Raw genomic sequence first — 27,043 nt, 5'->3', positions numbered from 1 at the left:
AAATTTATCAATTCGCTGTTGAAAATTCGCCAATAAATTTGTACAATGCTATTTGTCGTTCAAATTGTATCCTCATTTGTATTAGCTATTCCTCGCATGAAATTGTTTTAAGATCCAAATTGAACGTTATCCTATATTAATTTATTGGCATATCAATTAAAAGAATCGGATGAATAAGCAATATTGCCTTTTATTTCAAAACCCTCTGAAGATATTATTTACCTCCACATTTTTCTCCATAAACTGAGCCACTTAATAGCGAAAATTAGAAAAAATTTTTAGATAAATAGAACATGATATATGGTGTCGAAATGATATTTTAACAATTGCGTTGAATTTTACGCACAAACACGAATATTTGGAGCCGAATTGGCTATTCAAACTCGAATTATAAAAGAAATTTCAAAAATTTAATGAAATATAAGAATTTCGAAATTGAGAAAAAAACAACTCTTCCATAAGGTTTAAATTACAATTGTCAAAGTTTTCATAACGACCAGCTTAAAAATTTTGCTAACAGGTACAACTGGTAACTCTATTACTTGTATTTTCATATATAAATGTGTGTTATATTTTTATTTTATTATCCACAATATTCTTTTGTTTCATAATGCACGTAATCTTATACATGAAAGTTAAAAAAAAATTTTTGTTATATAATATGCTTTAATTCAAAATAAAGCTTTTGTGTGTTGAGTTCTTTAAGTTTTAAGCAGATTTTGCAGTTCCGTTCTTTTGTTTTAATTTTATCAGTCTTGGATGAATTTAGTCCTTGTTATTTTGTTTTTTTTTTCTCTCTCTGTATGTGCAAAGAAATGAAGACAAAAAAAAAATTTCAGAAAAAGGATAGAAAAGAAAAGAAGGATAGTTGACTTTTATTATTTTCTTTTTTACATGATTTTTCCTTGTTTTTTTTTTCCTGCTTTCTCTTTTTCTTTATTTTTCTTTTTATAGTTTAAGCTTATGAAAAGCAGCTCATTTTGGGGTTATGTAACTTGTTTGAATGAAAACAATGGATTATTAACGATGGGATTTTTTTTTTTTTCGTTATTTTCTTCTCTTGTATTTTTCTTCTTAATATAGACAATAACTCAGTAAGTAAACACAAGAGTAAAGAAGACGAAAATTTTTTTTTTGCATCATTGTTAAATATCCTTTAGTTTGCAAAAAACAAAAAAAAAATTAACAAAAAATCAACAAGAATAAAAATTTAATATTTTATTTTTTCTGTTACCTTAAATTTAAGGTTATTTTGCTAAAAATAAATTTTAAAATATAAATTTCGAAAAAAAATTTAGTTCGAGGTAAAAGTATTTTCCTTTGAAAGTGGGAGAACATTTCGTTCGAACGAAAAATTCGAAATCGTGTAATGAAGTAAAAAATTTTTTTTTTATGAAGCGGAAAACTAACCGCATGAATCTACAGGATATCATGTTGGAATTCGAGAGATTTTTCACTATGAAGTTGGTACATTTTTGGAAATCAAGATTTTATTGATAAAAAGCAGGATTTTTTTTTTTGGCAAAAACTTGAGTCTGATCGTCTGTCTCGGTATTTTATTCGAAAAATGAAAGGAAAGTGAGTAACTATCATTATATTTGTATAATGTAATTTTCGAGTGACAAGAATTATTTGGTATTGCGTATCTTGTTGTTTTCTAAAATGCATACAAAATTTATTCACTCGTTCAGTCGATAATTTGAGAAAAAAATACAAAAATTCAATTAAAAAAATGAGTAATCTTATTGGGAAAGTGAAATATCCATTAGAAAATACTGAGAAATCTGATTAGAAATTGAATAGAAAGTGAGTAAAAAACCGAAATACACGATCAGACTGTTAAAATAGAAATGATGAAGCAATCATTTCAAAATAGGGCAATGTTTTTCAATTAAAATAATTATAGCTGTAAACCAGTTAATAGTTCTAAGTTATAGTTAAAAATTGAATAATTCGTGAAATTTTAATGAATTAGTGTGAAATGCTCCTAAAAATATGTTCGTATTTTTAAATAATATTCTGGTTGGAAATTTGAAATTTGAAAAATTAAATAAAAAATTTAAAAATATCTGGATTAATTTTTGGGTTCCTAATTCCATGATTCCATGGAATAGTATTTTATTTTTAGGAGACATAATATACACATACTAGTACGGAATCATTTTTGATAAAATGTGATATGTGGACGAAATTCGTATATAATTGTTAACACAAATATCTTTCATCTTCTTTGAATTAAACGAAATTTTTCTTAATTTTAAAATTTTTTAAGATATTATTGGTAATATTATAAATAATATAATATAAAAAATTCACTCTTTAATATTATAAAAGAAAAGTGAGCATTATGTATAACACATTTTTAATACCCCCTATGATATGCAATTTTGAACTTATTTACACAAACAAATTTGATAGCAATAATTATATTTTCTTCATTACTCTATTCTCTCTTCCAAAACTATTTAAGAATTAATTATGCACGTTATATAATTATATATATATATATATATATATATGTGTTATACAAATTCAATGTAAATTTTTAATTTTGAGAATGAAATTAGATAATATGTCAGAATATATCATTAACTTTATCCTTGCACTTCCAATTTGTCTGTGTTTAAATGCTTTTCTCTTTTCTCTTCTCTTTTTTTTTTTGATCTCTTGTTTTTTTTTTTTTTTGATGAAATATACTATACTTTATAGTTTATATAAAAAGAGTGTTGATTAATATTTAATGAGAATACGAAAAAAAGAGGAATTTTGTTTCTTTCTCAGTTTTTCACATTTTTAATTTTTTTTTCTTTTGTGTTTCGTTTTAGTTTTCATTTTCAAATGTCATATGTCAAATTATACTTTAAATGATGTACGTAAAAATATGTGTATATGTCAGTATGATAATTATGAGAGAACGAAATAATTATACATTACAAGTATTACGAATAACCGTACAAGTATTACGAATATAACTGTTATATAGGAATTTTTAAAATATTTCCCATATTGCGAATTTTGTATGATAGATTGCTGTATGTTATACATTTGATATACATTCGCAATATTATATTTATTCAATAGTTTTTATAAATATGTACATATGTATGTATGCATATATAATGTATAATTATTATGTAATTAACATACATAATATGTATTCAGGTTGCATTAATTTAAAATGCCATAATAATATGAATGTTATAGTTGAAAAGTTTCTCTTTTATAATAAATTAATACCGGGATCTTTGCAATTTCATCTGTCAATTTATATACGAATTACAGAAATATTTTTTTTCTTGGTATTTGTTCGTTTTTTTCATTTTATATATTTCAAAGTTTAAATTTTATTTTGGGGGAAAAATATATTATGATTTTAAATTATTTTAAACTTTATAACAGTTTTTGCATTTGTTTATGTGCATTCAGGTAAAACAATGATATGAATAAGTAAATTCTTGTATATTATTCGAGAATTTGTAAATCGTTCCATTTGAGAATATCAGGGTATCATTCATTATTGAATTATTGTATATGGGAAACTAAATTAAAAAATTGAGATAATTTTTTTTTCGAGTTGAACAAGTTATATATTTTTAGGTTATTATTCTATTGGAAATGAAGTATGAGGCCGAAAATGAGATAATTAAAGTGTTAGATACAGACTGTGTTGAATAACTGTGTTAGATAACTGTGTTGAATAAAAATGTTCAAATGTTGTTGAATAAAAGTGTTTATACAATTTTAATTAAAAATTTGTAACAGTAAGCATGTTTTCCCAAATTGTATAATGAATTGTGAAAAAGTGTATGGCTCTTTTGCTGTTAATGTCTCGTTTTATTCTCTTAATTTTCATACACCGTTTTATATAATATTATCAAAGTCAAAGTGACACAATTTTGTTTTTAATTTCACCAAGGCAAGATTATTGTTCGGAAAGTGCTTCTTAATTATTGAATTTTTTTTTTAATTTTTTCTGGTTTGTGTCTCCAGTACAATATTTGAACAGAAAATATTGAATTTTGTATTGGTAATATTTCGACGAAAATATTTCGAATAAATAAGTGGTTTATGGGTAAATACTTGTATGCTCCAACAAAACATAGCTGTGGTGGATATTTAAATGGAATCCTTGAATTTATTTTAAATTACTATAACTATTAATAATATCATAAAATTCTTCCATGTTCTAATTATTCAGAAACACGTGTTGGTCTCAAAAAAATTTTTTGTTCTTATACACAAATAAATGAGAATCAACAGTATTTGAATTGTAATGTCAAAAATTCTATTTTCAACATTACAAATGAAAAGTCAAATTTTGATAAATATTCCTTATTAATTTTAATCATATTCCCCCCAATTATATAAGACACCAGTTAACATATTATATAAAATTTCAAAATAAAATAAAAAAAAAAAATGTTAGTGAAAAAAAAAATTCACTTTATTGCTCCTTGCAGCACAGGATGTTTACCAACATATGTAAAAGTATAATTTTAGTGTGTAGTTAGTTTGATAATATTTTGAAGAAATTTAATTACATTCAAGTTATTTTATATTATGTAACGAAAATTTAAAGTATTTTATTCGCTTTCGTTGTATGTATAATATGTGCACTTATGTGAGTTTCATAATACATACATATTATATCTTAGTATATATAGAATATACATTGTTAGGAATTTTTAAGATTTTTGACTATAAAATATGCTATAGAGAATACTTTGTATCTTAAAAATATTTGTTCAAATCTCAATGACATTACACATAGAATATACATATATAATATATATATATTCTATTAATATATATACTCTTCAAATATACATATATTCCTATATATTAAATATATGTAATGAATTCATTATTAAATTTTTGCATATTTATATATATAGGAATTTCCATTGAAAATAAATATATGAAAAATTTTATGAATTTTTCATTATATTTCAGTCATTTTCTATATATATAGGTAATATTTTTTAGTAAATGAACTCAAGTAATAAGTCAAATAATCTGTTATAATATAAGCATTATATATATATATGAGTAAAGTAAAAGTTAAACTTTTAAATTTGGTTTTTATTTTTGTTGAAATTTTTCTAATAGGTATTAAAAAGTTTTTATGTTTAATATAATGAAAAATTCAACTAAAATTAGAAAACTCTTAACGTTGTCCTGTTAAGAAATTTTTTTTTATAATTTCATTGGTATATACAAGTATATATCAAAAATATTTTAAAATTCTGGAATTTTCAATTTTTGTTTTTTTTTTATACAGTGAATTTAAGCCATGATAGTGAATTAATTTGAACATTGAATAATTTGAGATATTCGTACGAATTTGTTGTAATATGTGCGAGTAAATATGCCATAGCTGACTATAAAACATGAATTTATGCAAAATTTCAATACTATAATTTCAATATTTTCTAAGATATGACTAAATTACTATTGAAGTTGTATGGCAGCTACCACAAGGAGACAAGAAATTTTAATGATTTTTTATCACACATAACAGCTCTAATAATACACTTGTTTTCACGAAATTTTATAGGACGAACAATTTCTGAGATAATGCCATATAAATTTAGAAGTTTCGATCATATCCAATTTAAATATTGCTTTGAAATTTACTAAGTATAATAAGTCATTTGTGAAAATTTGGTGAACTGAAAAAACGGATAAATAAAAATCTAAATCGACTCAGAATTCGACGCAAATCAAAAACATACACTTGAGTCTATATTTCAAACCATTATTTCTTCGCGTTACAAACGGTGAAGCGTACGGGTATAAATATTCGTATCCCATTATTAATATTCGTATTATAATTAATTTAAAAAATTAATAAAATTAATTTATTTATTCGACTGTTAAAATTATTACAAAATATTATTTTATACAGACTTACGTTAAATTATTTTTAAGCTGATAGTTGTTGAGTGACTTACCTAAAAAGAGAAAAAAGAAATAGTAAAAATTAATTTAAAATTTATAAAAAAAAATTGTATAAAATTTAAATTCAATTAAAATTTTAGTTTTAATATTAATTTTAAAATCTAATTGAATTTAGCGTAGTTGAAAGACGTTTTTTCAAATTAAACAAATTTTGTTTTAAATCACTTTTAATTGGTTGTAGTTTCAAGTCATTATTGATTGTAGTCATTAGAAATAGTTCAGTAATAGTCAATATACTTTTAATGATTTATACAGGGTGATTCAGTAATTAGTGCTGTAACATATACCTTCATTTGGGGTATGAAAAATAAGTAAAATTTTTGTTCAGAACTTGTGCTACCAGATCTCAACGGTCTTCGAGGCACAAGGATTTTATAGCAAGAATTTTCAAAAAATTTGTACAACTTTTATAAATTTCTTCAATCCCAAAGTTTTCTATGAAATTTAGAATTTTTTTTTTACAGAATTTTGCCCAGCTTCTTAAAATTTAATTTAAGTAATTAAATGTTAAAAATTCTTATATGATACAGGAGAAATAGCACAAAAACCATTTCTATATCAAAAATTTAAAAAGCCTAACAAAATGTAAAAAATTGTGTTATAGAAGATTTGAATAATTGAATCTGCTTTTTTCATTTATTTTAGTCTTATAAACGTCTTTCCAAAAAATAAATTGCAATAATTACTCATTATTTTTACTCTGTCCGTTTTTTTTGTACTTTCCTGTCTGTCTGTTTGTTTACCAATAGTAGAATTTTGTTTTGCAATCCTATCCCCTCCCATGCTATTGGCCAACTGAAATTTGCAAAATTTTAATTTTCGGTGCTTCATATGCTCCGAAACTATAAGATTTTTCAAATTTCTACAAAAGCAAAACGTTATAACGGTAAATGACACGCCGCAAAAAAAAAGAACTTCTTGTCATAATTAATATACTTCACAGTTGAATTCGAACATTGTTAGCGATTCTTTCTCTCCTCCTAAATGTATGCAATAATTTGATATATTTTGGATTATTAATGATTTTAATCGAATCTAGAATAATATCAAATTTTTAACTAAGTGTTGCATTGCCTCCTTCAATAATTTTCATAAAAAAATTTCATATGACATAAAATTATATTTACTGTTTTTAATTACAAAATAAAATATTTATTTAAGAACACAATGTCAAATTATTCCCTGTTTGCTTCTTCTTAAAATAATTTTACAAAATTTTTTTTTTTAAATCTTGCTTTAATTAGATTTAAATACAATATTCATGTTCTATACATTCCCATTTTAATTTTAATTTTAGTCCTCCGATATGTTCATTACTTATATACAATTTCTCCCTGATTCAAAAAATAATGACAATTTTCATATAATGAGAATGGGAAATAAAATTTTAAATTTTGAATTTATTACTTAAGTTTTATGGGAATAAAATTTCATCAAATGCAATAATTTTTTGCTTTCCTTTTGGATCACGAATAATGTAAGAAAACAGGGTTATTAAAACAATTTCCTTTTTCAAATATATTTTTCTAATTTTGAATTACAATTATTTTTTTCTCAGTTTTGTATAACATGACTGTTCCATTTTGCATCCTTATGCAAAAATTTATTTAATTTTTTTTTTTTTTTTTTGCTTATTTTATTACTTTTTGAATTAATCTTAGCCCAATTTATCTCATTTTCAATTTAATTAAAAAAGGAGAGAGCGCGCTAGCCCGATTTAATTAAAAAAAAAAAATTGAATAATAAAATCTTAATATCCTTGTAGCACCAGCAGAAGCTTTACAAATTAAAAGCAAGAATATGCAAAAATAGATAAAAAATCTGTAATGTTAAATAAATTTTTTTTTTCTTATTAAAAAAAAAGCACATTTTTTATTTTCTGTTTTGTTTTTTCTACTCCTAAACACTTGGAGCAAAGTAAGAAGAAAATCAAAAATTACAGAAAAATAAAAAAAATTATTAAAATAAAATTTTCATTTTTATTTCTACTTCAGTAAGTTGGCGGCTCTGTCTTATTCTGCCTGCACTAAAACAGTTAATTAAAATTAAAAAAGGACGGCGAAAAAAAAAATGAGAAAAAAATTTAAGTAGAAAAATAAGAGAAAGACAATAACATGGGATTAAAATTGTACAGGTGCAAGGGAAACTAATTAGAATTCAGTTAACTTGTTTCCTTGCATAGTTTTCTTGCATAATGACAAAATGACATTAAAAATTTTACAATTATAAATTTTTTTTTTTTTTTAATTTCTTACTCGCTAAGTTTTAAATATTTTTGTTTAAGTTAGAAACGGTATAGTAATGCGATATTTTTTTTCATCAACAATTTAATATGCTTATTGAATAATCTCATTTAATTTCTTTAGAGCAACATAATCTAAAAACTTTTTTTTGAGGAGCTCAATCTTGCAATCAATAAAATTCTATAAAATCAAAACAATGCAAGATATTAAAGTATTTCTTAGTATATTGAAGGCTCATTAAAACATTTTATTTTGGCGTACCTACTAATCTTTTAAACCCAAAATTTATTTGAAACTAAATTAATTAACACGACATTACTAGTACATTATTAGTAATCGATGTTTGAACCACTTCAATCCTTTCTTCTCTATACAGGGTAAAGTGGTGCTATATCTCCTGTACTAAAAAGAGTTTTTAACATTTGAGGAATTAAATTTAAGGCAATGCAGCTGGGTAAAATACTGTAAGAAAAAAATTTCAAAGTTCAAAGTACTTACGAAATTATCGGATTAGAGAAAATTAAAAAAAAAAAAAAAAAAAATTTGGCAAAAATTTAATATTTTTTAAAGTTCGAATTAAACTTGATATTTCGAAAGTACATAAAATAAAAAAATTAAGTAACATGTTAATTTCAAGTCCTTTATTAGATCTTCCAGAAATTGTTTGTTTACAGCCCTTATCTTTTTCGAAACGGAAGTTATAAGCAGAAAACAAATTGGACAAATAAAAATTTCATGAAAATTCGTTAAAATCCCTATAACTTGGAAATCTTTGAAATTTGGCACCTAGTCCGAAACAAAAGTTTTACCAATTTGTAACCTTCCAGCCATTGGTATATATGTTGTTGTGTTCGTTTTGGAATAATCCTGCATGTAATTGAGTTATTATTAAATTAGATTACAATTTTAATAGATAATTTTTTTCTGAAATTATACTTATAAAATTGGCTAGTAGCGGCTTTGTTCATTTTCAAATTTTTCTCAATGGTTATTAAAATATTAATTAACCTTTTATTTTTTATTCAAATATTGATTCATCTTAAATCCTATTCGATATTCCAAAAAGAGATTACAATTTTCTTCTGAATTACATAAATTCTGTTGGATTTTGGTAATTCTTACTAGATTTAATTAAAATCTGTTTCAATTACTTACGAAAAAATTAATTTCGAACAACATTTTACTTATATTCTAAAATTATTTCAGGATATTGATTTGAAATCATTATTTATTTACTCAATTCTTACGATTTAATTTACTTAATATAAATATATAATTTAATTTAATAGAATGCGTCTAAAAGTATGCAATTTTTTTTGGTTTAACAAAAAAAATTTTTCTGAAATATATTCAAATTTTATGTGATATTACATTCGTTTGACTGAAAATTATTTACACAAATAATAAAATTAAGATTTTTACATTAGAACCTTTAAATCAACGTACAAAATTATAAGTGATCTAATTTTAACCCTAAAAATGCTTTAATGAAATGAAAACGCCTTACAGAAAGCCGAAAAATTTAAAAATGTCAATGCCATCAATGAAATTTTTTTTGCGTTATTTTCGCATAAAATAATTTTTGTTCTGAATTTTTTAATGATTCTGAGTGCTTGGTGACATTATAAATATAGAAGAAAATAATTTGAGAGAAGTTAAGCTTAAAATAACCCTACCGTTTTCAAGGAAACTGTCAAGAAATCGTGGTAATATAATAATTAAAATTTGTTATTTTTTTTTATGTCAAATCATTGAAAACTTAATCTTTAATTTTCTTTCACCTTCCTGCAATCTTCAATGAGAGACCAGTACATAGTGTAGAACCGAAATATTTTATTTTCCTTTTGAAAGACATCTTCGTTTTTGTGTAGAGAAATAAAAATCATTAAATAAAGTTGGAAATAAAAAAAAAAAAAATATGAAAAATTCAAATAATTGCAATAAAACATTTTTTTTTTAAGTTGGTTAAAGAACGTTGAGCATTTCACGTTTTCAATCATATGAAACGAATTGGTGTCCTTTGTAAAATAAAAATCAAATAAAATAAATGTGTCCTTTTATGTTCAGGACATTTTAAATTGTAAGGAAAGTAAAAGCGAAATACTAACAAATATTTACAAAACAATAACAAAATGGAAGTGAGAGTAAAAACCCTAAAATTTTTTATAAAAAAAATTAATATTAAAAATCGTAAAGAAATGGTTAAATGTTGGAATTGGTCAAGATTTGAAGTAAATATGACGCAAATATGCAAGATTAAATAAAAAATTTCAAGTTTTCAATTAAAATCTGCTTAAATTATAAATTTATATTTAATAAGAGTCAATTAATTTTCAACTGGTATAGGAAAATATTGGAATAGTGATAGCACTTAGTGATTTCGAGAATAGCATGGCAGTAAAATTTGTAACTCAAAATGAAATTTGTATTTATCACTAACAATTTTTTAATAAAATATTGCCCAGTCGTATATAACAAGAGATTACCCGTTCACGTGAATTAAAAATCTAAACTAAATAGAAAGTGTGTAAAACAAAAAAAATGTAAGCCGTTTTCTAAACAAATTCATTGGATTTATTTATTATGGCTAGAATTAAAATGACCTTACCTCTTCCTTTTTATTATATTTAATTTTTTTATTTTATTTTCTTTTTTTTAATGTTATTTCTTCTTAATGTTGCAATTCAGAAGCGAACATAATATAATTCTAGTAAACTGACAGAATTGCATCAAAATTCAATTTCCCAAAAGGGATTACAGCAGTAAAAATAAAATGAAAATCACTTCAATATTCCAAACAAAATAAAATAAAGAAGAAAATAACAAGGAAAACATCAGGACAAAAAATAAATCGCAAACAAAAAAATGAAAAAAATCCAATCGATTTCAATTGAATTCGTAGAGGAGAGAGAAAACCTCGATAGTGAATTTATAGAATGCAGTAAAATCTATTTGTTATAATATTTTTGGTGTGTTCTTTATGGTATCCTTGCAATAATACGAGTACTGTGCATTGTAAAAAAAAAATCTAAATTTTATTTTGGAAGTTTGTTTTTATTTTAGATAAATTGCATTTTCAATTTTGTGTGTCCTGTTTTTTATTTTTTTTTTGGGTGACTTTTTCTAATAGAATTCAGGAATAAAATAAAAAATCAAACAGTCAGAAAAAACAAAAATTTTTTTTTAAAATTTTAATTTTTTATTATTTTTTTTTTTTCTGAATTTTGAATCCCTTAAAAAGTTTAAAATTTTCTGTACATAATATGATGCATCAAATTTTTATATGAAATCTAAAATATAAAAGGACATACTAAATATATAAAATTTGATCCTGGAAAATGTCATGGGATTTTAAGATTTCTTATTTGTTTTTTTTTTTTCAAAAAATTTCTGCAACATCTGGCCTTTTTGTACGAGAATGTTTAGAAAATCTCTAAACACAAAATGTTATATTTTTAGTATATTTAGATCTTAACTTCCCAAATATATAGGACTATCATATTATTACAAATATCTACTAGTAAATTATATTGTAGCAAGAAATATGTAAGTCCTTTACTTTAATGTAAAAAAAAAATTTTATATGCTTTACCTATGTAAAGTTTTCAGTGTCACAAAGCAATGAAATTTGAGAAATTTCTTGAATTTGAACACAAACTAAATATAAATTTTGTCTGTCTTGAGCTCTATTGAAATATTATAATTTTGGCTGTCATTGTGAATTATTTTCAAAATAAGTTAATTTGAAAAGAGATTTTGTACTAGATTTGAAAAATTATAAGGCACATTAATTTTGGATTAAGTTTTTGGCTTTGGCTCTAATATTTTTGTGATGAGGTAAGAAAATTTTTGTTCTAGCATATTTGCTATACTTTATCACTTTGGAAATGATTTGAAAGAAAAATTTTTCATCCTCTATTTGAACTTTAATGCAAAAACTTAACTGCTTATCAAAATTTTATATTTTATGGTAATTTTTATTCTCTTAGAGTAATGCATTGTTAAAAATATAAGAGAACACTTCTTGCCTCTTCAAAAGCTTTGATTTCACAGGGTTAAAGAAAGTATTACGAGAAAAAATTTTAAAAATTCATAACAAAAATTAAATACTTCATTTATTTTCTGTAATAATTACTTTCTTACATCCTCATTCTCTCTCCAAAAAGGATTTTTTGAAGAAAAAATAAATCTTTACAGCACTGAAATAAATTTCGTATAAGAAAAAATTTTTTTTTTAATCCCATACGTTTAGAATATTAAATTTTTTTTTGAGATATTTTTCATTTAATATGATTTATGCATTCATAATTGCATATACATGCAAGAAAATTCATTCACAATAATTGTATATACATTAAGAGTAGAAGGATATTTTTCTGACATATTAATATGAAATTGATCTTAATTTCGAAAAGGATATTTTATTACTCGTCTATTATAGTTTGTTAATTAATTTCATATAATTTGTTAGTTCAATGTTAGTTCAGTTCCTAAAGGTATATTTTGTATAATAAACAATTTAAATGTTCAAAAATTTTAAATGTAATTAAATTAGATTTTATAGTATTTAGGAAATTTGAGATATTCATCTATTATTATAAGGGTTCATTTATGGTTAAATGAGGGTATTTTTTTTTTATTATTTATGCATATATTTTGTATAAGTAGGAAATATTTTATAGATAAAATTAAAATTATTGTTAAATTTATTTCATTCTTTGTATGTATTTTAGAAATTTATTGAAATTTTTCAATTGAGATTTAAGAAAATTATAATTGATTTGAAATTGAATTGATATTTTAAGAATCAAATTAAATATTATGCATTTTAGATGTTATGATTTTAATTGAGCAATAGAATTCCATGAATTTTTATTGAATATAAAATAGATAGTGTGAAAGTATGCTTAAATTGTGAATTACAAGTAAAAATTCATTTCTGTCTGTTCTGAAGTTGCATGAAGAAATTTCCATTAAGTTAAAAAAGCAGTATTTGCCTTCGGTTATACAAAATAGACGAATTTTCATTTTTAATAAATCAGTAACTTTCTATAATTAAGCTATGGTCAAAGTTTTGAAGCAAAAAAAATAAAATAAAATTTATGTTAAAATCAAACATAAATTAATTTATTTATTCATCTATGCATATACACAAGCCCATTCACAATAATTTACAAAATTAGAAAAAAATTAATTACAGAAAATAAAAATTCACAGCAAAAATAAACAGCAAAAAAAAAAAAAACAGAAAAATCGTACAATCCATCAGGTCATATTAAAATCAAAAATATTCTGGCTCTGGTTATACAAAACTTGAGTTAGTTTATGGTTCTTAAATTAGATATTGGTTCATATGTATACCATAATTATAAGTACGGTGAAAATCTACACACTGAAAAATTTAATATTTCTCAATTAATGATCTCAATACTCAAAAATTAATTTTACTTACTAAAAATGGCGATTTAATTAAACCATTAAGAAGTTGATGAATAAAAAAAATATATCGCAGTCAAAAATTTAGAAAAAAAATTCCTTTTCTAGTGAACATTATCAGTGTTGACACTTCCCACCATTAAGAATTAGATTATTTTTTTATGCATTAGATCGTAAAACCATTTGCAGATTACACAGCAGGTTACGCGAATTCCCCCCCGCACTCTGTCCTTTTGTATATCTTCATATCATTAGGATAAATGTTAATATTACTAAATTGAGTGGTTCATTTCTACCAATCGACATCGTTGACAGCAAAGTAGGCAGTACACCTAATGAAACTATCATAATATATAGAATCGCACAGTCCAAATTTAAACTGAACAAAATATTTTCGTCCCTCACATGTATAAATAAATCCACCTAAAAAAGCGATCCTGAAAGCTATATTTTGGCAGAAAAAAAGCAAACTCTTTTCAGGATTTCCTCCTACACATACACACATTTAGCCATTAACGCAAAAATATTCTCATTCAAATATTTCAATAAATTCACTTAAATATAAAACCAAAATTTTTCTAAAATAATTTACTGCAATATTTTAGTTTCCTGTATTAAAAAAAAAAAATTCAAAATTTAATAGAATAATATTATTTTATTACTAGAAATCCTGAATTTTAATATTATTGCAATAATATGTAAAATAATTTAACCTTAAACTGTTAATCCTATTTTATATTGTACAAATATTTTATTAGCACTATATTCTGATTTCATGCAAAAAAATGTAAATATATAACAAAAATGTAGTTTAAATTGATAAAAATTTGAATATTTATAAATTTTGCAAAATTTACAAACCATAATATTTATTTATTTATGTATATATGTATGAGTATATGAATAATAAATAAAAAAATTTTTGACCGCATATGATAACAATCAAAAACAATATTTTTTTTTTTACTTTATTTAATTTAATTCCTTTTCCTCTATATATACCAACAAAATAAATATATGTACATGCTTCTGTTATTGATATTCAATATTTTATGATATGACAATTTATGATTTTTTAATTGAATTTTATTGCATATACATTCATTTTATAGATATATAATAAAATATGTATATTATTTCATATTCGACATACATTGCCTATGTTAATATCCTTTTTATAATAAATTTAAATATACGAGTATTTTTAATTTTTTTTTTTTTGTTAAATCGAATCATCCATTTCTTGTTTCTCTTGTATATCTGGTCTATGAATAATTTTTTATAAAATAAAAGAAAAAAATAATTTCTCTTTATCATATATTTTACTATATACATATACAGTCGAACCCTTGCATTACCAACTCCTGTAAAACTATAATACGAGCACGACAACACAAATGACTATTTTTATAGTCATTTTGATGACAATTATTGTTATAGAACACTAAATTTTGTAAATACAAATTCAATTTAATTCGGAACTTTTTCAAAATCAAATAATTTTGACTTCAACTAATTTCCAATAGAAAGTCTATATTACGAACGTTTTGTGTTTATAATAGTTTTGAAAATTTTTATTTCATATATCGCACATTGGAAAGAATAGCGACACAACTCAAAAACATAATTTCAATTTCCGAAATTTGAAGTATTTATAGCCGAATGTAAATTACTATCGAAGGCTAAAAAACATTGGTATAGAACTATTCGACAAGTATATGAACAAATTTTCTGTATTATTTTATTACAGACAAGTTTTATATAATATATTTATATATATATATATTTTTGTTCCTTCTTCACTCCTAGGAAAAGCATAAGGCTAGTGCATCATAGATAGTCATGCTCCAGTTTTATTGCGTCATAGAATTTTAACTAGATAAGTCAACCAACCTATCCTGTAATACTTTTTCTCTTCATACTAAATATTTAAGTTTATTAATATTTTAAGGTTTATTTTTCTTAAATTACTGATATACTAATTTAACATTTTACAAGTATTGTATATTAAGCTATAACAATATTGAATATAATTTTATATAGTAACCTGACCAGAGTTTGAGCCCGAAACTCCTTCGGTTAAAAAAACGTGTGCCATAATCACTACACAAATGATCCGGTCGAAAAGATTTATATATTAAAATATAGTAGTTACAAATGCAAATTTTGCAACTGTTCATTTTGACACATGTCAATGTTCTCGCAAATGCGCGATATATATTATAATAGTTATAGTTCATATAAAGAGTAAAATGTACAATCCGCCCAATGTGTATTATTTTTAAATGTGAACTAATATTGCCGCAAAATGATGATTTGTGTTATAGAGGTTCGACTGTATTTAATAGAACATAAATGTACATCGCATATTATGTGTATAGATGAGAATCAAAAACAAATAAATCCATTTTCTACAAAAACTGAGGTTTGAGAGTTTTTTTTTCAAATTTTTCATGATATTTTTCACACAAATAATGCTACCTATATTTAACCATATTTCATTTTAAATTTTTTAAAAAACTGAATAATATTTTTTCAAAATTAGGTTATTCGAACTTCTCAACCGTACGGAAAAAAGGTGACTTTATCATATTATATGAACTATTCTCAATCATTCCAAATTTTGAAAATTTGAAATCAGTTACAGATCATAGTTAAAATTTGTATTTTATATACAGTAGCTTTAGAGCCTCAATATAGTTATTCGCACTTATAATAATTTGGTCAAAATTAAATAATGCAGATAAAATTGTTTAAATCGAAACAATTTGATTTTAAATTTCACCTACACAATACGACTAATAGTATATTTTTATCTATTCAAAACATATACGTACATACATAAATATTACTTACAGTACACTATTATATTGTGTATTTAAATTGTTAAAATTTACATTGAAATTGTTGCAGAATCCTTTAATATACAAAAAAAAACAAAAGAAAGTGTACATTTATTTTACAAAAATATTTTTATATAAATATTTTCTATATAAAAATTAAAAATAACAAACTTGTTGTTTTATAACACAATAAATGAATCTGAAAGGATTTTTTTTATTTTATTTTTTTTTTATAATTTTTGTTGTTTATTTAAAAAATGTACAGGAATAAAGACTATGAAAATACTCTTATACTATTATCTACTATTATTTTCTTTTTTGTTTTGCTTTCTTTTGTTTCTCTTATTTATTTTAACATTAAATATAATCTATATTTTGTATCCTTTTTTAAATCCTTGTGATGTCCAAAAATATTATTATTATTTTTTGTTTTTTTTTTTTTTGTTTATTGTGTGATTGCGTATACGGTAATACTAAATAAATGAACAATTAAAATGTTTTCTTTTAATAATATAAAACATTCATACAAACATGTATAATTTTTATTTTATTCTCTCTCTCTCTCTCTCTCTTTCCCTTTCAATCTCCCTATTGTATTATTTTATTTAACATTACAATATTTGCTGAAAAAAACGTGCTGATTTAATTATTTTGAGAATTTTAATATTGCATTTTTCATTGTATACTTTTGGCTTCTGTGGAATCTCCCTTTTTTTTTGTTTTTTCTTGTATTTTTTTAACCCTCGTTTTATTTATATAACAGGTACAATTGTACAGGTATATATGAACACGTATATACATATTATGATTATTATTAGTTGTCTGAATATTGAGAAATTTTCTGTTATGTCATCATGGAGATGAGATGAGAAAATAAAATAAAAAAAAAAATTTTTTATCATCATAAAACTACAAAAATTGAACAAATAAAAAATTAATGAGAGAAAATATACGAAGAAAATATAAGTGGACCAAAACAAGTGAAATGAAGAAATGAAGTATAAAGGGGGAAGAGAGAATAAAAGACATTTCGAAATTTTCCATTCTGGTCTTTATAATTTCATAATATCAAAAAAATGTGATAAAAGACAAAAGTATGGAGTGGGAACATAAAAAAGTATAACAGTTTTCAAAGAAAATAAAATAAAAGTTTTATACAAAAAATTATTTATTTATTAAAAAATTTTATTTCTGTTATTGAAAATTAAAATTCCAAACAATATTATAAATTAAACTTAAATGTCATACATTTGTGACGCAGTTTTGGAGTAATAAAACCAAATATTGATAAAACTGTTATACATATTTGAAAGTGATTTCATATAATTTTTTAAGTAGTTTTTTTATTATACAAATTTGAGAAATAATAGAATTATTTCCAAATTCTGTTATACAGGAGTGAAAACTCTGTATAACAGAAATTTTTTTAACCGTACTTGAGCTATAAAACAATTTATTTTTTGCACAGTTAATTTTTGATTTCGAGAGACATACTCGTACATATATATAATGATATATAGATTTGTAAGTGTAACGTACTAAAAACACCATTTTAATGTCATATAAACTGTTATATAAAAATTTTCATTTTATGTTTTTATTAAAATTTTTATTATTAATTTTATATCTTTATTATATACCATAATGAAATACTGTTATACTGTATATATATAGTATTCTTGTAATAAAAAAATATTACAGATATACTTCTCGCCCTCTACCCCTCTTCTTTTTTACAATTTATTTAAAAATATGCAATTATGCTGAATTTTTTTTTTTTATAGTCAAAGTAAAATTTTATAGTTTAATTTTTATAAGATTAAAAAGAGTAAAATAAAAATAAAATAGTTTTTTTTTTTTTTAAAAAAAAAAATTTTTATAACTTCCGACCACTTGACTTTTATGTACTCCTATGTATGTATATTGTTATACCATTAAGAGAGACAGCGATGAATACAAACACGTTAAATATAAAATATGATGATGCAATGTTGTGAAACTTAAAACTGACACTTGCACAATGTCAAAATTTCTGATGACAATTATTTTTTTGTGAACGAATATGAATAAAAGCGATTCTTTGCCCGAAAAAAAAAAAATATGAAATTATTTTATCTTAAATATTTCAAATGGACTTGAGAATGGTTTCATCGGAAATTTCAATGCGATTTTTTTATCTAATTTGTGTATAGTTTTCTCTTTTGAAAAACGGTTGAAAATATAAGAAATTTTATACGTGAACACTAACTAGCCATACTATATGTTACGTTTTTTTTTTTTGTTGTCTCTCTTATACTATAATCAAAAAGAATTATTAGAGCATAAAGAATAAGCTCCAAAAAAGAAAAAAACTGAGAATATTTAAAGAGACTATAACATTATTTTTTTTATTATTTCGATATACGAATGTGTGTATGTGTGAAATTTTGTAGATTTGCTCTTATATATAGTAAGTGTATATGAATATATAAAATGATCTGGTAGCGACAACGTAAAATGAAATTTTAATGCAAAGCTCAATTCTGTTTTTTTCTTTTAATTTTTTTTTTTTTTGAAGAATCAAGGATATTTTTTGAAATACAAAAAAAAAAAATAAACTGTTATTTTATTTATGTATTATACATGTACGTATACATATAGGGCGAATACATTCTACACTACATACACATTGAATATTATATACAAAGGGTATATAAAACTATACGATTATGTTACGGATCAGTGCGAAAATCTAGGGAAAATAACGTAAGAACTTAAAAAAAAAAAAAAAACAAAAGCATGACAACAGCACATAAACAATGGGATTTTCATATTTTAAATAAATTTCAGAATTTCTGATACAGATTCAAAATCTTGTTAAAATTTTAAAGAGTGCAACAATGTGAATTGTAAAAAACAAAAAAAAAATTTTTGAATATTTAAGAATTTTTGATTCATCAACTAAAAAAATAAAAAAAAAAGTAAAAAAATAAGAAAGAAAAATTTACAATAATCATTTTTGTGGAAAATTTTTGTTTTTTTTTGTTTTTGGTATATATAGAGATTGTGGCGTTGTATACAAGCTTGAGGATATTTTAAGGGTACATTTAATATTTAAGTATGAATATTGGCGTTGAAAAGGATAAAAATACGAAAAATGAAAAACAAAATTTTTAGATTTATTTCAACTTTAAGATATGCCAGTATAAAATTATTAAAATAAATATTAAAATTTAAATTGTTATATTATTAAAGTATAAGGTATTATTCCTAAATTTGTTAAGTATTTAAAAATTCCGTGAAAATTTAAAATTTGACAAATATATTTTTTGATTTTGAAATTATGCTGATTTTGAATTGGTCTTTTAAAATTTGATTTTATTCAAATATAATTTTATATAAATTACAGACAGCTAATCAAATGTAATTATGTAGCCCTAGAAATTTTAGTCTCTAGTGGAACAATTTACTTGTAGAATTCCGTATATTGATTAATGAATTAAATTCTGTAAAAAATAAATGAAAAATTTCGTACGAATCGGATTAGAGAAAAACTAAAAAAATTGAAAAATTTTACTTCTCTTAAAGTTTGAATGCTTGGTATTCCGAAAGTACACAAAACATTAAAACAAATAATATGTTGGTTTCAAGCCAACTTATTAACTCTTTCAAAAAATTGTTCATTTGAAGTTTCTATCTATATTTGAAATTTCTATCGGAAGAAAAATTTTAAGCAAAAAAAGTTTGAGTAAGTAGAAATTTCATGAAAATTTAAAATCCCTGTATCTCGAAAACTGTTGAGATTCGAATTCTAGTTCTCAACAAAAATTTTACCCATTTTTTAATGTCCTAAATAATGGTACATATTATGTCAATGATTATTCAATCACCCTGTATATATTATTGGCATAAGTGGTAATAAAAACTATTCAAACTAAAATTTTATTCGAAAATTTGGAAATATTTTTTTTTTGCGTTGAAATATTTGAAAAAAAAAAATCTTTATGTAGGGTACAACAATTTTTGATTTTCATTTTTCTTTTTATTTAAAAAAACCATTTAATGAAAATTTTGTGTGCCCCCAAACGATGAAATAAAAATGGAATTAAAAATATTTTAAAAATTCATTTTATTTTTGCTAGGTTATTTCGTTTTTGGAATTTTTATTTTTCTATTTAATTTCTAATTCAACAATTATTTAGAATATTGTTACATGTGAGCTATTTGAATATTGAATTTTGAATATTAAATGTCATTTACAATTTTTTCTTTTTGGGTTAGTATTGTAAATTATGAAGGTATTAATTATTTAATTGCGTACCACAATTTTGAAAATATAAAAGGAATTTAAAAAATAATAACATAGAATTCCCTCTCTTCTTCAAAATGAAGAGTTTTTTTTTTTTAATTTTATTTTGTAAATTGAAAGGTTACTCTTTATAAAAATTCAAAATTATAGGAATATATAAGCTGAAAATTAGATTTCCAAGGCTAATGTAAATCATTTCGAAATAATAATTATTTTAAATTAAAAATTAATATAGTTTTGATTGCATAAATTTAGGGGCAATCATATAAAATATTTAAATTTTATAAAATACAATGGAAAGTTTTAATTCCACCTAGTACAAGTTGGGTGAGCGTTAAGTGCAAATAAATATATCCTTGCAAATTACTAAAAATTTTTCGAAATTTTATTTCAGGACGAAATTATCAAGTAAATTTGAAATGATAGATAAAAGTTTTGATTTGAATATTGAATATAAAAATTAAACACAATATTTTTAGTCATAATATTTTCAATAATTGTTGAAATAAATTTAATATATCAGTTTAGGTTCATAATTGTCACACAACAATTTTATTTTTTGGTTACAGAACCGAATTTTCACACAGAATTTTACCGAATATATGAAATATACCTTCAATAATTATTATTTTCAATTTTCATTTTACTATAATTACTTTGACTTAAAAAAAAACTCTTAACAACCGTAAAAGTATAAACAATATTGAAATGATTAATCTAAGTGTTAAAATGTTATATAAATAATTATATAACTATTTCGCATCTCTTATACAAAGAAAACTTTAATAATTATATTGCAAAATAAATTTTTAATTTTTTGCAAAGACAAAAAAAAAAACAAAACAATATTAAAAGAATGAAGTTAAAACCATCATTACCTCAAACATAATTACAAAAAAAAAAAAATAAAAAAATAAGAAATAAAAAAAGAAAATGAAAAATTACACAAAATGTCATTACAAGATACACACAAGACAGTAAATCGGAAAAAATAAAATATCCCGCAATTAAAAATATAAAAACAGAAACCAAAACAAAATAAAAAATGAAATAAAAGAAAATAAAACTTGCCACAAAATTTCCTTTGCGTTCTACTTTTGTAGACATTTTAAACACGACATTGTATTACAATGATATTCTTTGTATAACAGTTATACACATAAAAATATAAATTGTCCTGTTATTTTCCGTCTCTTCTTCAAAATGAAGAGTTTTTTTTTTAAATTTTATTTTGTAAATTGAAAGGTTACTCTTTATATAAGAGAATAATAGAAAATTTGGTTGTGTGTACGTGTTCGTTTTAAATTGTTAATATAACAAATAATTTTACTTTATGATTAATTAATTTAGATATAAAAAAAATATTATGAACACCTTTGGGTGTTTAAATTTTCTTTTCTCACTAAATAAAACGAAATTTTGCCGTTTGCTATTTCATTTTAACTGCAAGGGAATTTAATTTTAGCCATATAACAGAAATATTTTAAATAATTCATTAATGTGGATAATTTATTTTTTGTTTTTTTTTTAGAAAATCAAGAGCGCAAAGTCAGAATGTTTAAAAGGCGTTCCAAATTAACCATTATCTTAAAAGATATTTTTTATTTTTAGGTAATATAGGGTATTTTTTGTCTCTACTACATGGCTACACTTTAAAGTATAAAAACAGGAAATTTTAACAAATGGCACATATCAAAAATTACATAATTTTACTTGAACATGTTAATTTTCGTTAACACAACATGTTATATAAATTTTTCCGACATTATCTAATTATAATACTCGAATAACTAATTTAAATAGGGTTCTGGCATTTACTATAATAAATCATTTGTGAATATTTTAGTTTTTGTGTTGTCGTTGGGACGGACGAACAGACAAAGCTAAAATCGACTCAAAATTCGACGCTGATCAAAAACATATACTTGAGTCTCTATATTTCAATTCATTATTTCTTAGCGTTACAAACGGTAAGGCAAATTTAGTATAACACACGTTCTTACGGATATAACCCTAATTATAATTGACTAATTATCGAAAAGAATAATTGCATTAACTAGCTTTATGCTACTATGCTAATAGTTTCAAAATTCAAACGAGAAAACAAGTATTTTAAGTAACTGCTCTTAAACATTATTTATAACGTTTACGAGTTACCCCTAGATATATGCAATATTTTTACTTTTTCAATTTTTTCTATTGAGAAATATTTATAGTTATCAGCCTTCAAATAATTAATTTATAAGTCCCGATAGCCGATTAGAATTTCAAAATTTTTCGTCAATTTTCGTATTATATGCCTGTAAATTAATTATTTTATTAATTTGAAAAAGCAATTAATTTTATTAAAAAATATTCGAAGTTTATTTTAATACAACGCACTTATACAAATGTAAACGTCAATAAATGGTGTTTTTACAAAAAAACAAAAAATATTTTCAATCATTATTGTCCTTTTAATATAATGTATAAATGTCTGAACAGTTAAAGTTTCTCTTTGTATAAAATTTTTTGATAAAAAGAAAACCTTTATACTAGTTAATTTATTGGTATAACTTAAACATTTATTTTTAAATAACGAAGAAAAAATAAAAAACAACAACAACATAAATAAGAAGAAGAAAAAAAAATATTAAAAAAAATTCAACTTAATAGCTTTTCTTTTCTTAGCTTTTGTATACTAATATCAAAAAATTCATAAAAATTTATACTAATATAACTATAGGGTACTATGTATGAGTAGTTGTATATTTAAATACAAATATCCTTGAAGAATAAGTAAATTTGAATGAACCCAAAATAAAAACAATATTTTTTCTCATTCATTCTATTTTTTTGTTTTGTATTCTTGTTTTGTGTTACCTGTGAATCTATATATATATACCCCGTAAATTTGTATTTATTAAGACACCATTTTGTATTTTATTTATAACTTTATGAGGAGAGTATGTAAACGAACCTCATTTAAATTTATTTCTTTTTTACATGAACATTCTTATTATAGGTATCTAATATATATATATTAAGGAAAATATTATATACAGTGTAGAGTAAAAATTATTGGTAAATTTTATGTAAAATTTTTGCGTTTTTTTCATAATTGTTAACTGAGAGCTTATTTTCTGAGACTATTCCACAAAATTGAGAAATTATTTAAGAAAAAAATTATTTTCAACCCTTATATACGAAAAATATATGAAAAATTTACATTTAATGATTAAAAATTTAATTAAAAGAAATTAAGGATCATAACGGTGCCCCATAAAAGTTTTTTCTACTTTTACTCTAAATTGTCTGATTATTACAATTAAAAACTGTACAAAATTAAATTTGAATTATGTAAAAGAATTTTGATCACCACTGTATATAAAACTAAATTTAAACACAGGATATCCTTTTGTAATAAAAGTTTACGTTTTTTGTTTATTTCAAATTTCGAATTCATCGAATATTCATTTTTTGTGTTTTTCACTTGTATTTTTCTTTATTTTTATTATTTTTCTTCTTTTACAAATACAACAAATCTGTTTCTTATTATTACCGTTACATTGTTCAAATACACGAAATTAAAATGTGTATACAAAAAGAAAAAATGAAGTATCAGTAAGACAAAACAAAGAGAGACACACACCGAAAAGAAAAACAGAAAACAAAACAATAAAGAGAAAAATAAAGAGAAAGAAACAAAAACAAATCAAATAATATAAAATGAAGTAAAATACCGTTACAAATAGGTTAAAATACAAAATAAAGAAAAGCGAAAACAAATCTGAAATAAAAATAAAATAAAAACAGAAATGATTTCAGACCGCACTTTAAACCGAACCAACAACAACATTACCATTAAAACTAAAAAAGGTAAAGCAAAAAAGAAAACTAAATATAAAAATTCAATATTAAAGAGAAAATTTAAGAGATTCTTTAAGGATAATATTATTTTACAGGATATTTATGTGTATACATACATGCGAACAATAAAAAAAACAGAACATAAAATGAAAATTTCCATTCAGCCGTAATCAATACACAACAACAACAACCAAAAAAAAAAAAGGTAGTTGAAAGAACGCATTAACGAATTAACCTTTCGTTAATAAATCATTTGTTCAATCATTCATGACAATGCATAGAATGATTTTCAAAGGATTCTGATCCTTTTTTTTATGGTTATGCTTTGTATGTATAGGTACAGAATAAAATTAAAATAGTTTGTAATATTAAAATAGAATTTAAATATTCCCAAAAAAAAAAAATTGTTTTTTTTTTTAAAAGAAATTAAGAATTATTTTAATCTCTCAATGTTCTCTTGAATCGGGAGATTTTCTACTAAAACAGTAATTGACACAGAGGGAAATTTCTAATACTAAAAGGTTATATTGTAACTTTTAAAAGCTTCGAAATAAGTGCGTGAAAAAAAGCAACACTATAAGTGATTGTTTTTCTAAATTAAAACCGGAATTAAAAATTTTTATTCAAATTTATTCCGGATCATAGTATCTAGAGAAAAAATAATTTAATCAAAAATTTTGTGATATATTCCATTCAATTTAACCTGACATCCTTTAAAGTATCATCAAAAATTTTTACCAAATTTTTTTCAGATTATTTTGAATTCTAACCAATTTTCTGGTTAATTTTTTTCAACATAAGCAGTTATAGGTCTATAGGTCTTATTGTCACAAATTATTATTACATAATGTGAAATAGGTAATATTACAGAAATCTTACATAATCTCTTTAAATATTAAAAATTTGCTTTAAATAAAAAATTTTTCAATAAAATAAAAAAAATTGTAAAATTTTTACATACTTAATTTTAAAGTTAATGTAAGCGTTAAATTAAATTTTTGTAATATATTAAAAAAAATTTAATAATATATAATTTTTAATGTATATATATATATATACATAATTTTTTCTAATTTTTTTACAAACATTTTACATATAATCACAAATTATGTATACCTATATACTTATGTACATCTATTTTAATATTATTATAAAATTGTTTATTTTTAGAGCTCCCTCTAGGATCTGATATATAAAAATGTACGAGTATATTGTTTCCATTAATTTTTGCTGAATGCATATTACATTTTATGAGCACACGAGTATGTATGTAGTGAATACTTTTTTGTAATGTATGAACTTGGTTCTTATATTATGTGGTATTATAATTATAATCTGATATAATGTCTAATTTTAAAGGTATAATAAAGTTAAGGATTCGTATTGAACAGAGAAAAGATATCAATGTAAAAATGATTGAGTGATAATTATTGTGGAAATAAGAAAAATTTAATTAAAAATAATTAAATGACGTGAATCAATTAAAATGTGGTTCTGCTGGCTTGAAACTTTATTAAAAATGAAAATTTATTCAATAAATTTGAAGAAGCTACTTTGAGCTGAACTTGAATCATCACGTTAACTTAATTTACACACCAATTTGATTCCAATGTATTGTTGTGGAATTGACCAACTTCACTTATACATGTATGAATTATTTTCTATTCTGAATAATTAACCCACAATTATCGTATATTTTGCGAGTATATTGCTTTAAATTAAAACTCTTAAAAGCAAAAATTGCTTAACTCAATTTTTTTTTTGTTTTCCAGTTTAATTGAAATTTGAATTCCTTATTATTTAATTTATATTCTGTCAAAATTTTATTAATGTAGTTCAAATAGTTTCAAAGTTATGAATAAAAATATGAAAAATTAAATTTTAAATTTAGAATTTACTTGAAGTTAAAATTGTTGTCGACCATCTTGTTAAAATTCAAAGCAATTTGCTTTGGGGTCACCCCCAAGATGCATAAATGTATAAGAAAGAAACATTTTTATACCCGTACGAACTTATGTTCAAAGAGTATACTAAATTTGTCTTACCGTTTGAAACGTTAAGAAATATTAGTTTAAGACATAAACGTACATAAGTGTATATATTTTATCGGCGTCGAATTATTAGTCGATTGGACCATGTCTGTCCGTCTGTCCCAGTATAATAACTCAAAAACTAATTGAGATAAGCTCATCAAATTTTCACAAATAAATAACAGTAACTTTATTAGACACGGTCAACAATAACTATTCTCGTTTTCATTAAAATTAAATCTAAATAATTTCAATTTTTAACCCCAAAATAATTCGATTTCGACATAACAAATTTTTTTTTGACAATACCACAAAATTACATATTTTCATCTAAAAAATTAAATATTGTTCATCTTATACGAAAATCTTATTATTAAAACTACATCATTTTTG

At 22.6% G+C, this 27,043-nt stretch overlaps 1 protein-coding gene across 1 annotated transcript in view; it reads left to right on the top strand.

Annotated features, from left to right (window-relative positions):
* The window catches only part of LOC129614186 (uncharacterized), a 41,533-nt gene extending 14,938 nt beyond the window's left edge, over positions 1–26,595 (top strand). Inside the window, exon 6 of the mRNA XM_055528617.1 lies at positions 26,512–26,595. Within this exon, the coding sequence (XP_055384592.1) occupies positions 26,512–26,595 (84 nt within the window). The remainder of the gene's footprint in view (positions 1–26,511) is intronic.
* The last annotated feature ends 448 nt before the right edge of the window (positions 26,596–27,043 follow it).

Source organism: Condylostylus longicornis, unplaced genomic scaffold, assembly GCF_029603195.1.
Source record: "Condylostylus longicornis isolate FDR11 unplaced genomic scaffold, ASM2960319v2 ptg000106l, whole genome shotgun sequence".
Lineage (NCBI taxonomy): Eukaryota > Metazoa > Arthropoda > Insecta > Diptera > Dolichopodidae > Condylostylus > Condylostylus longicornis.
The sequence above is the reverse complement of the archived record's forward strand: the minus strand, read 5'-3'. Positions and strand labels throughout refer to the sequence as shown.